The sequence below is a fragment of the Mustela nivalis genome, assembly GCF_964662115.1.
Source record: "Mustela nivalis genome assembly, chromosome: 1".
NCBI classification, from domain to species: domain Eukaryota; kingdom Metazoa; phylum Chordata; class Mammalia; order Carnivora; family Mustelidae; genus Mustela; species Mustela nivalis.
Genome location: NC_139020.1, coordinates 3,610,075 through 3,623,097, shown reverse-complemented (window position 1 = coordinate 3,623,097; position 13,023 = coordinate 3,610,075). Strand labels below are relative to the sequence as shown.

General features: G+C 57.9%; 1 protein-coding gene and 1 long non-coding RNA gene across 4 annotated transcripts in view; one reads left to right on the top strand and one right to left on the bottom strand.

Moving 5' to 3' along the window:
• The window catches only part of C2CD2 (C2 calcium dependent domain containing 2), a 52,292-nt gene extending 48,339 nt beyond the window's left edge, over positions 1 to 3,953 (bottom strand). Inside the window, exons 1-2 of one of the 2 annotated variants that reach the window (XM_082721918.1) lie at positions 3,909 to 3,953; positions 3,329 to 3,820 (exon numbers count right to left, since the gene is read on the bottom strand). In XM_082721918.1, the coding sequence (XP_082578044.1) occupies positions 3,329 to 3,601 (273 nt within the window). In that variant the 5' untranslated portion in view covers positions 3,602 to 3,820; positions 3,909 to 3,953. Of the gene's footprint in view, positions 1 to 3,328 lie in introns of both variants that reach the window. The other variant, XM_082721917.1, reaches the window with a different exon arrangement.
• Positions 3,954 to 5,822: 1,869 nt separating this feature from the next.
• Positions 5,823 to 11,242, top strand: LOC309860282. 2 transcript variants are annotated; one of them, XR_014309297.1, is made up of 3 exons: positions 5,823 to 6,469; positions 6,660 to 6,752; positions 9,008 to 11,242. It is a non-coding gene; the product is annotated as an uncharacterized lncRNA (long non-coding RNA). The 2 variants fall into 2 exon arrangements; XR_014309298.1 differs by lacking the exon at positions 9,008 to 11,242 and adding an exon at positions 6,923 to 7,112.
• Positions 11,243 to 13,023: the final 1,781 nt, after the last annotated feature.

Sequence of the window (13,023 nt, the reverse complement as noted above, 5' to 3'; positions counted from 1 at the left end):
AACCCTGGGAGCGCTCTGTTCTCTGTGTCTGAACCGGCCACCCAGTCAACGGGAATTCAGTGTCCATGACACCAGAGCAGCGACATCACAGGTGGGAGGGACCCTGCTTGACTGGTGGCTGGCTGAGGGACAGGTGTGCACCTAGGGGCTTCTCATGGGTGAGAAGCTACTCGGGGAGCGTGCGAAGACCACGGCATGCTCCCTGCGCTCTGCCAACCTACCACGTCTGAACGGGCAGTGGGGGAGCGTGCGGATTTTCTCGAAGCTCTGCGGGCAGCTCGCCTGGGCTCCCGGCACACCTGCCATCAGCCTGACGGGCCGGCACGGCAATGACGGCTTCCCCTCGTCCCTCCCCACATCACCACCCGGTCTAGTTTACAAAGGCTTCTGCGGTGAGGGCTGGAGCCCCAGCGGCCCGTCTGACCCAGGCAGCCTACACTGCCAGGGTCCATGGTCAGCCAGGGTCAAAGGAGAGCGCCCGTTATCGACCAGCTGTCAGACGCCGGGAGAGGCCAGCCCCATTGCGAGGACAGCAGGTTCACCAACGGCGCCTCTCACCCCTTCCCGCTGTGTCTCAATGAAGGCAGCATTTGGGTCTCAGAGTTGACCTTGCCATCCACGGGGGAATGTGACAACAGAGGTTTGTACAGGAGTTTCGGGGTCCTTCCAGTCTTAAAATTCAAGGCCGGAGCAGAATTTCCTTTGGATGGAGGTCCCATCTCCCAGGGCAGGGCAGGGGCAGGCGGGCGAGCGCCACTAAGCTTTTGCTCTCCAGAGGAGAGCAGGCTCGGAGGGTCAACCCTAATCGGGGATTAGTGGGAGTCATTGGGAATGAAGCTGGAGGACGACAAAGAGAAACTCCCCCAGGGCTGGCGGCCGAGGCCGGGACACCCACTCACGCCACCTCACCCAGTGTGGCGACAGAGGTGGCCCGAGACAGGACAGACTAGGCCAGACTATGCGGAGTCACCTACCTAGATCCTATCTGTCTGCAAAACCTGTCATTTGATTACAAATCAAGCAACACTTCCAGGCATCCGGGAGGGAAGAGGGACGCCACACGCACACACAGACACACACACAACCAGTCTCCCCACCCCCCGGCAACACAATCACAACCAGCCTGCGTCCTCTCAAAACTGTGAGAGAAGACTCGGCACATTTTCAGCGTGACGCGCAGCGTTACTATTACCCTCCGGGCAGGAGTCTGGGACAGCTGACGTCCGAGACGGCAGGGCAGGGTCAGCCGCAGGGAGAGGAGAGAGCACACAAGCCAATCTCCGCACACAGAGTCCCTCCTGCCCCCACACAAAGAGGCAGATGATTTGGGCAAAAGCTTCAGGCACTTTTTTGGTGTTCTCCGCTTCACCTGACTGAGCAAAGACCAATTCCAGAGCACAGCGGGCCACCTTTCCCCTCAGCACGCCGGGCGGAGGGGTCACCGGGAAGCGCCCTGTCTGAGGCAATCCTGTTTTCTGAAGCCGATCGAGAAATGTCGATCGAGAAATGTCGGGACGCGAAGCAACACGGTGTGAGCAGGACTATCCCATGTCTGGACGCGAACGGATCTACTGATCCCTCGGCCCGTCCTTGCTCCAACCCGGCGGAGAACTGGGCCGAGGCTCCCATCTGCTCACAGCACCGGCCCGAAGGAAACTCAGCCACGGAGCCCAGGCCTGTGACACCAGATCAGCTAGGGAGCTTCCTGGGGAAACAAATCTGTGTTTGCTCACATGTGTGAGGTCCTCCGGCTTTAGGTCTCCCCCTAGAGATGGGGTGGTTCCAGGGCGCCTGGCTGGCTCACTGGGTAGAGCATGTGACGCTTGATCTCCTGGTTGTGAGTTCGAGCCCCACGCTGGGTGTGGAGCCTACTTCAAAGAGGGGTTTGGGGGAGAGATGGGGCGGTTTCCCTGAATGGGAGATGTTCCACTCTGGACAGCTGGGCACAGACTCTACGCATCAAGATGGATGACAATCTGACAATCAACTGACCCTGAAGGCTTTTTTTACCCAAAAGTTATAGTGAATTTTTTCAATAGTTCAGAACACGGTCTTTTGAGCTGATGAGTTTATACTCATTGACACTCAAAGACTTCTTGTTTTTTTCAATCCATGGCCATGTGAGTCAAGACCATGGCGCAAAGACCAGGCAGCGGGCTGGCTAGAGAGTATTTCTGAGGGTCAGGGGTCCAGACATGCTTTTTTTTTTTCTTTTAAATATTTTATTTATTTATTTGACATACAAAGATCACAAGTAGGCAAAGAAGCAGGCAGAGAGAGAGGAGAAAGCAGGCTCCCTGCCGAGCAGAGAGCCCGATGTGGGGCTCGATCCCAGGACCGTGAGACCACGACCTGAGCCGAAAGCAGAGGCTTTACCCACTGAGCCCCCAGGCGCCCCTGCAGACATACTTTTAAAGTGAATGGCCACAGGCTTCCCCACGGAGCCTCGCAGACATGTGGAGGCACGCGAAGGCAAGGTGACGAGCGGCATTGGGCGGGCACTTCCCCAAACACACCGGGCCTCCATCCCTCTCGGGAATGCCCAGATATTGCAGACACCAGGAGCTTGTCATAAAATGAAGAGGTTTCAAAAGTAAAAACAAGTCATCAAGGACGAACCGTGGAAGAAACCACCTCAGGAGACTGTGGCAGCAGAGCGAGGCAGTGAGCCCCCCAGCCTGGAGGCAGGAGGCAGCGGAGTTCAGAGCCGGCTCTGCTACCCTCAGGCCATGTGACCTTGGGCAGGTCAGCTAACCTGCCTAGGCCTCCGTCTCCCCACCTGTAAAATGTGGATGACGCCTCTGCCCCAGGAGTTGTGAGGGTCCAAAGAGAAGATCTATGCCCTGCAAGTCCCCAAGACAACATCTGGCAGGTGCTCGGCCCTCAACGAAAGCCACTACCTCTATAAGCCAAGGGGTGCAAACCTTTTGGAAACATTCTGGAAAAAATTCATTTCTGTAGATGGAATCACATTTGGGTCACGGTTATTCATCGATCAGGTGCGGGAGCAGAAAGTGTCCAGCTGGGTACGGGAACCCACCTGGGACTCCAGGAAGGGCAGTGGGCCCCCCTGACAAGTCCCTCCAGGTCCCACGTGTCCCCGCCATGGGGACTGCAGCCTGGCACACCTGATGGGCGGTGAATACCATCTAAGCTTTGTCTTGATTCCCCATCAAGGGTCCTCGGCTCCCCGGGGTCCTTCTCCCAACTTTCAAGAACGCTCTGCCGAGGGGAAGACTCACTTCCACCCCTCCAGGAACGAGCTCTGCCCTAAGTGCCGGCCCCGGGCCATCAGCCTCGCAGCTACGACCCGCCCTCAGACACTCACCCCTTTCCGTTTGGCCTCATCATTCAGGGCGGTCACCCAGGCGGCCTGCCACTGGCTCCTCCAGCTGTTCAGCGTCAGGATCCAGGCGAGCAGCGCGTCGGACTCGGGGCGCGGGCCCTCTCCAGGCTCGGCAGCCCGCCGCGGGGGCCGGGGTCGCGCCCTGGCCAGCGCCCACTGTGCCAGGTACAGGCCCACCGTGCCCAGGGCCACGACGAAGAGCGACACCAAGACCAGCCACTGGACCTCCCCGAGCCACGAGCTCAGGCGGGACATGGTGATGGCGCATACCCGGCGCGCCTCGCCCCAACTTGCCAGGGCACCCCCCGGCCGGGGGCGCAGAGCCCGCGGGCGGCGAGCTCAGGACATGAGCGCGCGGCCGGCCCGGCTCGCGGGGGGCGTGGAGGAGGGCGCGGCGGAGCTGGGTCGGCGGCTGGCGGCGCGGGCCCGGAGGCCGGGCGGCCGCGCGGGGCGAGCTGGTGGGGAAATGCCGGACTGCGCCCCGGCCCCGCACGCCTGGAAAATGGGGACGCTGCGCTCGGCGATCCCGACTAGCGCGTCTGGGCAGGTCCCGGGCCGCGGCCGGCGCGCTTCCTCCTCCGCGCGCCGCCCCGGGCGTCCCGCCCGCGGCCCAGCAGTGCCCGGAGGAGGCTCGGGCCGGGGCGGGGCGGGGGCGGGGCCTGGGGCGGGGGCGGGGCCTGCGGGGCCAACACCGCCCCAGCGCCCCGGCCCTCCCGGCCGCGTCCCCCCTGCGGCCCGCCCCCTCCCGCCCGCCGGGCCCCTTAAAGGCCCCGCGGCCCCGCGCGCCTAGCCGGTCCCCGCCCCGCCACGTGCGCGCGCCGCTCGGCCCTCTGGTGACTGTCGCCGGCGGTGGCGGAGGCGGAGGCGTGGAGACCGGCTTCCCTCAGCGGGGCTTTCCAGGGAGCTGGACCCCAGGCCTGCGGTGGGGCCGGCTGGCTTGGCTTTAGTGCGCGCGTGTGCGCGCCTGTGCGCGTGGAAGGGTGATTTCTAGGATCACCATCTGCCCCACAACGAGACAGTGTTTGGCTTTAACGTACTTGGAAAGTCCCTAGAAATCCACAACTTGCACCCTGAAGTCGGGAGGTCCTGGAGTCTCGCCTTGGGGGCTGCGTGCTCCCGCCCAAGGAGGGTCTTCGGAAAAACGCCCCAACTTTGCAGGGATGTGTTATTTGTTATGAATTGTGTGCACGTGTGTGTGCGCCTGCGAGGCATGACTTATGCGCCCCTCACCTTGAAGATTCAACTCCTATTAGTAGGAAATCCCACAAAACACTAGCCAAGATTCTCCAAGGCCGGATGAAAAGCCTAAATCACAAAACTGTGATTCCCATGTACTTTCTGCAGCTGTTAGGAGACGGATTTGACCTTGGGTTGGCGTCCCTGCACCCCAGCGCTTAGCCTTCTCTCCCCCAGCATTCCGGGGGTACCAGCCTCCCTGATAACATCAGTGGGGATGCTGGCCTTGGTGTGGCCACATGAGGGGTCCTCCCCAGTTCCACCTCAGCCCCTCCCTGCCACTATGCTGGGGAAGAAAAACCTTAGAAACTGGTCCAGAGGAGAGTTAGCTAAGGAGACAGGCTGCTTTGGCAGATCAGGGATTAGGAACCTAGCTCTGGTTTACAGGATGGTGCCATTTTGGACACTTACTATGCAAAGGCCCTGGGAACAGTAAAGCAAAGAGAACCCCAGATGCTAAAGACAGGAGGGAGACACCTCCCAGAAGGGGGGTCAGTACAAGGGTATACAAAAATATATGCGCACACGCATGTGTGTGTGTGCACGTGCGGACATGTGCAAAGGCCCTGAGGCAGAGAGGGCAAGTGGGAATGAGAGCTGAAGGTAGTCGGGGGCAGGCAGAAGCTGCAACTGAGGCCTCCAGAGGATGGACAGTGGATTGTGCCATTGTGCCATGGAAAAGGAGAAGCAACAAGCTCTCTTAAGCACAGAGTGGGGGGAAAAAAAAAAGAATTTTACAAATATGGCTTCCAGCAGCAGGTGGAGACCAGGTTGGAAGGAGGGGGGAGGGGTGGACAAACCAGCTAGAAGGTGATCCCGAGGGCGCAGGAAAACAGTTTAAACTAGGCCTGGTGCACGGCAGGGAGGAAAAGGCAGTATTTCTTGCCTAGCGGCGAGAGGCCAGGAGAGAGAGAGGAAGGCGAGTTCGGAGTTGCGGGCAGGGAGCAGCAGCAGGACAAAGCAGTTTACACCCAAGGGGCCTGACTTTCTTTGAAAAAGAGGAAGGGACTGGGAGGCAGCTAGTCTGAGAGCCCCTGTGGGAAACAGAACAGGAAGCTGGCAGAGAGTGCCCAGGTGAGCAGGGGTCGGGGTGGGGGACGAGCCCTTCCTGGGCAAGTCCCATATCAGAAAGTGGAAGCAGAGTGATCCTGTGAGCTACCTGGTCACTTGACACTAGTTCAGTGGCGGGGGCTGGGGGGTGGGCCATGCTCCCCTTCTTGCAGAAATCTCTTCTCATGTGCAGGAAACACTTCATTATTTTCTGATCTGCTGCCAAATCCATGCAGCTGAATAATTCAGGCGCTGCGGGCCCCCGTGCCAGAATAACAGGGATAACTAGATACCTGGGGCTCTGCGGCTCCCCGGGCAGGCAAGGTGACACGTGTTGGCGGTTACTGGAGAGCCCGCCCCGTGTGACCGGTGGAACCCGTCTCCCTCCACCGCCGCGTCTCCCGGGCACGCTCACTCACCGGCCCATTCGGAGGCTTGCAGCAAACTGTAAACTAGCAACCAGCCCTGGTTTGGAATTCGTCACCCTGCTGGAAGTCTCTGCAAGGGGAATGTAAACACAGAGATTCTGCGTTCCTTCTGGGTCGAAGCAAATTGAGGGGCAAGGAGGAACGGCACGGGCTTATAGGAAAATGCTGTTGGCCAACACATACGTGATAGAAACTCCGACATTTACAATCTAGGAAAAGACCAGGCTCCTTCTGCCTCTGCTCCTAGCCGCTGCCCCTGTGCCCAGGCCCGTTCATACCTTGCGTGGAGGACCCGGTCATTCACGGCCCCAGCTGGGGACACTCCCTGCTGCCAGGGTGCTCCTTCCGCCACCCCATCTCCCTGCTGCCCAGAAATGACTCTCCTCACCATCAAACCTTCGAAGACACGGTGAGTTCCAACACTCACGGCAGCTGCTCGCTGCTTTAACCACTCCTAAAAGGGAAACACGCTGCTTTGAATTCAGCTTCTGTGAGCAGGGGAGGGGAGTGGGGGCTCGGGTCTCTGTGCAGGGGTGGGATCCATGGGTCCTGGCCTCTCTTCCCGAGCCTTCTCGGGGCTCTCACCCTGCCCTCTGCAGGAGACCATCTTCACATCAACCCACCAGAGACCCACCAGAGACAGCCGACTGCCTGGAATTCTCTGGAAGGCATCACTCTGAACCTTGGACCAGGTGAGTCCCACGGTGGCAGGGAAGAAACAGCAAAAGCTGGGTTTCCCCAAATTTTTCTTCAGAATGTTCTAGAATAACTGGGTGTGAGCGCACAGGACCCAGGAGTAAGGTTCCATGGTTCCATTTTTTTCTTTAATGTAAAAATCATTCCCAAAATGCTTTTCATGCAGACAAACATTGCTTGCTGGGCGATCCTGCCCAGTCACCCAACCTCTGCGTCCGGGATGGGAGCGTCTCGACGTCTTTCGCCGTCAAACCAGGACGTGCTGTGATGATGCCACGGTTTTAAAAATTCATACATTTGTCGAGTGTCATGTATGCTTCCTATCTATAAACAAACACGTTACTACTAGACATTGATCATTACCGTTGAGCCTGGAATTCTTAGGGATTTTTAAAAAGGGTTAACAACAACAACAACAAAAATCGGAACAAACACTTCAATACTGATTTCCAAGTAATTATCTTAAATTTGTAGAAGAGGAAAGGATTTTCCGAAAGTTGGTAGTTTGACTCTGACTTGGTGGAGAAGCTCCTTTTTCACAATGTGTGGTTATTATTATTGTTCAAATTACCACGTTGGGCTCTGGCCCCGGATAGCCCTGGGCATGGAGGGCTGGCACGGACGCCCCTGGACTTGGTCGGAGGACCCGGGACTACAAATGTGCAGCTTCCCCCAGCGGCCCTCCAGGGAAGGCATTCCGAGAATTCCCTCTCTGCAAAATGCTTTTAAGATTTGGCTCCATGCCCTCGGCAATGGGGGTCTGTGAGGACATCTGACGTCTCCTTGGCTATGTTTACAGGGCCTTAGTCATTTCCACAATCGGGAGACTCGGAGAGCTTCGGGCTGGTTTCCTGTCGTGCCCAGAGTGGCTGTGGGGCATCCATGCACCCTGCCAAAGGTCACCGGGGACCAGAGCAGGGCCCTGCACCAGCTAGCCACCGCCCCCCTCCCCGCCCCATTAGAGACCTTGAATTCTACCGACCAGACCATTCGTAAGCTGAGACGTGGTTCATGATGTCTTCGCAGGGAGGAAAGCCGCAGTCCCGCGAATCTGCAGGAACTCCCACAGCACAGCTTGCAAGGGCTCGGAGAGCAGCTTCTGAGTCTGCAGACTGGACCGCGTGCCAGCCTCCCCTGGCAGGAGTGACTGGCACAGGATGGGCGCCAGTCTGCAGCCAGCCCCCTGTGCCTGCAGGACGACGGGCCTGAGCCCTCAGCCAGGCCCCCATGGCCCCCAGCGCACAGCCAGCCCTCTATGAAGGGTCTCACGACACGCATCCCTGTGGGGTGGGTCCCTATGATGGCCTGGGTGTGGCTGGGCACCTGGCGGGCTGTGTGCCCGCAGACGGATGTGCAGGAGGCACTTGGCTGGGTGGCCTCGCTCCATTTTCAGGGCAACACGCAGAGGATGGCATTATCCCATTTTCAGACTGAGGAAGCTGACTTCAGAGAGGCTGAGTCACTTGTCCAAGGCCACGCAAGTGAGAAAGTGGCAGAGCCCGGGTTTGAGCCCAGGGGGCATTGGCCCCCAAACTCGTGTTGTTTCCAGCACCTTTTATAAAGCAAACAAATTCTACTCAAAAGAGAAAAATGTTAGAAGCTGGGGAGGAAGGGGTCCCATTTCTCAAGCGTTCGGGCAAAGATCTGTCCGAAGAAGATGAATTGCCTTTTGTGTCCTGAAGTCCATGAGACACGGCCTCTTTCAAACCCAGAGGGGAAGGAAGTGCATTTAGGGTTCATCCGAGGGGCGTCTGTGGACCTTCTGCTCTGTCCCAGCCGAAGACACAGAGTCCTGTCCCGGGGCCTGCTGGAGTGGCTGGGGAAATCAGAACCCCATCCCGCAGATGCCCCCCAGGGAGGGTCCCAGAGGCCATCCCGGCCACGAGCGGGGCCTTCTGGGCTGTCCACCTCCCACCCTGAGTGAACTGTCAACAGGATGGGCCCACTGAGTCATGCGAGAGGGGGAGGGGGAGAGGTGGGGTGGGGGGAGGGTGGCTGCCCGCTGCGGAGCCTGCCCCGGGCCAGCCGGAGCACGGTGCCCAGGCTGGCGGGCGGAGTGATCCGACCCACATGGCAGGCTCCCTCCCTGCCAGGTGCCTCGCTTGAGCCTCCCCAGGATGGCCCGACAGCAAGGTGACAAGGCAATTTTGCTTATGCCCAAGGCTGGGACCTAACAGATGAATGAAATATTTGACCTTGTGTTTTTCTTCCCCTTTTTTTCTTTTCTGGGTTTGAAAATGTCCTTCCACAGAGGCAGCTGCCTACGACGCACACTCTCCCTCCCTCAGGGGGGTGCGGGCGCCGCCCTTGTCCACTGACACAGGGGATTGAGCTGTCGGAGCATCAGATCTGCCCTAAAGACATCCTTTCCGAGGGCTTCCTGGGTGGGCGTGGGGCCCGGCAAGAGGGCCGGCTGGGGAGAGAGATGACGGCCCCGGAGACAGTCCCCTCCCTCCTTCTTGCTGTGCCCTGCCCGCACCAGAGGCCCCAACTCAGAGTAGCCACCGTGGGGCCTTCTAGCTGGGCTCAGCCTCCTGGGCCGCATGAAGGGTGCTGCTCCTAGCTTCTTGGAATGTGCTGGATTCACTCACCCTGCAGTCCCACTGACGTCCCTATTCCCGGTGCTGACTTCGGAAGAAGAAGGGCACTAGCGAAGGGCTCATGGCTGGTCCGCCAGGCCCCGCAAGCCAGGGGAGGGCCACAGCCCGGCCCGCCTCATGGGGGACTCAGGAAGCCTCCCCACCTCAAATGTAACCTAGAACTTCTTTTTGCGCTCGTGTGTGTGTGTGTGTGTGTGTGTGTGTGTGTGTGTGTAAGCCTCTCATGGCATCAGGACAGAACCACTAACTATCTTGAGGGATAGCTCCCGTGTTGGAAGAGTTCAAGGAAACCACCCTTGAAGGGTTTTCCAAACAGCCCAGGAGCACCCCTGACCCTGCGAAATCATTCACATGCGTATTTCAGATGACGCCCGTCTCTTCCAGGGCCGCTCCGAGCCATCCAAGGAGACAAAGTGAACAATTTTCCTGGCCTGGGAAACTAAAGTGTGGGAACCACTGATCTAGTGCTCAAGGGAGGAAAACAGGAATAGCTTCTGTCTGTCCTGCACCTTACAGTAATTCCGCTAATAAGTAACTCAGCAGGGACAACAGCCTGGGGGGGTGGGGGGGGGAGACAGCCCCAGAACGCAGGTGTTCCGTGAGTGATCCTGCCCGCTCCCCGCCGGCTAGTCTGCACGATGAGCCTGCAGAGTCCTAGAGCAAGTCTTCACACGGATTTACTGCGATGTCTCATTTTGTCCGTGATTCCGATGGAGTCATCACCCCCCGCCACTACTCAGTGTGCGGTGTACCTGTACCTGTGCACACCTGGGGTCACCACACCCATCCTCTTGGTGCATCATTTCCCGGGAAGCTTCCAGCTCCTTCTGCACACACACCCCCCACCCCCTGCCGCTTCTGGCTGAGCAGGGGAGGGAGGAAGAAGCCAGTGGAGCAGGGTGGGGGAGGGGATGGGCTGCCTCCGTGGACCCCAGCCTCCCTTTCCCAGCTCTGCCTCCCCATCCAGCGCAGTCTGATGTCCCCTGAGTTGAGAGGGCCACAGAGATGAAGCCAAGAGCCCTCGGGAGGGAAACAGCCCAGCCTGTCCCCAAGTGTTGGAAGGAATGGCTGACGGGCCCCAGGGGGAGGAAAGGGTCCTACTCCCGCCCAACCTTTTCTGTTTAATACATAAAGACCCTTCCTGGATGTAGTTCCTGATGATTCATACAGGTATTGCTCTAACTCATGCTTCTGTGTCCAACAAGATGGGGGAAGGAGCAGCACGCGAGCCACCCCGGCAGCCCTTCCAATGACAGCTGGGCTTGGCTGAAAAACAGCGGTGGTGCAAGGCTTCCCCCAAAGGAATGGGAAAAAGAAGACAGGAATGACTTCCCGGTGCCTGTGTCCCATTGCTCTAGGGCAGGACAGAGCAGTGCAGGCTTGGTGTCTGTGACACCGAGGTGTGGGACGTTCACAGCCAGACGGCAGCGGGTGAGTACCACACAGGTGGAAAGGCGACTCCCACACTGAACAGACCCCTTCGAAAGGGACTGGAAAATGCATATTTCAGGAGCATCTCAAGGAAGCTGGTCTTCATTTAAAGGAACACCTGCTTCTGCATGATCTCAGAAAGTCCACGTGAACATTTATATAAAAGGGGGTATCAGAAGCCCCCCTGCAGGGCAATGACAGTCGCTGTCACCCCTTGGCTTCACTGCTTTGTGGAACGGATTCCGAGCTACAGAATCTCTGGGGAAGTCGGCAGATGAGACCACCTACAATCCTGTCAAAAAGAAAGCCCCCGGGGTGCCTGGGTGGCTCAGTGTGTTAAGCAATTGCCTTTGCCTCAGGTCATGATCTTGGAGTCCCAGGATCAGGTCCCACATCCGGCTCCTTGCAGGAGTCTGCTTGTCCCACTGACCTCTCCTCTCATGCCTCTCTCTCTCTCTCTCAAATAAATAAAATCTTAAAAAAAAACAAAAAATGAAAACAAAACTTCCAGCCCACAAGCCAAATCCCCATGCCAGGACTTCATCCCTAACCTAACTGCGGTTCCAACCTCCCCTACAAATACAGTCCTAACCACCCAGCAATGAATGTTCTGATGGGAACCAAGGAGGTAACCTGTCTCAGGGGCCCTCTCCCTCCGCCCAAGGAGGAGGAGGGAATCTGGGGATAAGATCCCTGCTCCTCCCTTAAGGGAAGGTGACCCTGCCTGAAACAATCCTTTCTTTTCTAATGACTTCCTTGCCCCAGGGCCCTTCCTCTAAAAACCCTTCATGTGTACAACTCCGAGCTAGAAGGAAGTGCTATCCAAGTGCAAAAACCTATGAATAAAACCAGTTAGATCTTCAAATTTACCCAGTTAAATCTCAATTTTAAACAATTTTAGCCAATACAGCTGAGTTTAGACAAGCCAATAAGTGAAAAAGAACAAAGAAGCTTTAAAGGTAATTAAAAACGTGAAAAGGGAATCTGCTCCCCACCTCCAGCCACAACGCTGGGTTCCGCCGCCCTTCGAAGTGCACTGGTCACAAGTGGAGAGGGCTGCCCCTGCAGAGGCCTGAAGTCCCGAGTTCAGCCAGGGTCACCAGGAATGTCCCACGCTGACTACTCAGGATGCCCCTACGAGCTGGAACAGCCGCCTTAAGCAAAGGTGGCCGCCGAGCAACCAGCCGAGCCGCTGAGCCATCGTCTTCCGGTCCCTTAAGGCGGCGTCTCCCTCCGCCGCACCTTTGGGAATCACTTGCTGGTTAGTCCGAGCAGTTGGAAAGGGCCGGCTGGCATTATTGCTCCAGTGATCAAGTCATGCTTGCTTTTTACAAAACATCAGGGTTCCTCTGCAGTGGGAAATGGGGGGTCCAGGTCAGGCCTCACCGAGGCCCCCAGCGGGCAAACTCTGGTTGCCCTTGCTCCCTGTCCGCAGTCCACCTCTCAAATGTGCTTATCTGCCGCACTTGGGGAGAAAATGGTCTTGAAAAAAATTATTTTGTCATAAAATAAATTCGATCTAAGAAGTCATGCAAAATTGCAGGAACAGGACAGAAGTGGTTGACTTGAAGTTCTGTTGGTGCTGGAGATGTGGTCAGTGCTGGAGACGCGTGGGGCGGGGCAGGCGGATGGTGGGGCTGTCCTGCTCCACATGGGCTGAGTCCCTGGGCCTCCACCCTCCCACCCCACCGCCCACCTGCTGGCAGCCACCATGTGGGGTGCTCAGACCCTGGGGCATGGAGGGTTGGGGACAACGTGACTCAGAACGTGCCTCCCCCCCCTCTCTATCACCATAAGGGTGTCCTCCTCTGGGAGGTCCAGACATCAATGTGGAGGGGGGCGGTGAGTCACCCAGGGGGCCATTTCTTCATCAAAGCCACCCCCCACCACGTGCAGAGCCAAGCCTGCCAGATGCTTCCTGCTAAGGAAGATGCTTCCTAAGATGTAAGGAGAAGTCGAGTGAGAGATGTGAGGGGCTGGACGGCTATTACTGCATGTAATAAATGAGGGTCCTTGGAGGACGTCCAGGAGGCCATTGGAGGAACATTCCAGAGCTCAAGGCCACTTGTTGGACTGTCCTCACTACTCACCAAGCTTTGTCCTGGGAAGCTAGGGAAGTGGGATCCAGACAGGCGACGGCGTGGTGGTGGGGGCCACAGGAGTCCGGGAGGCATCTTCTCCTCCGGCCTGCAGCCCTGAGCCTAGCCCGGAGGCCCTAAGACTCTACTTCCAGGAA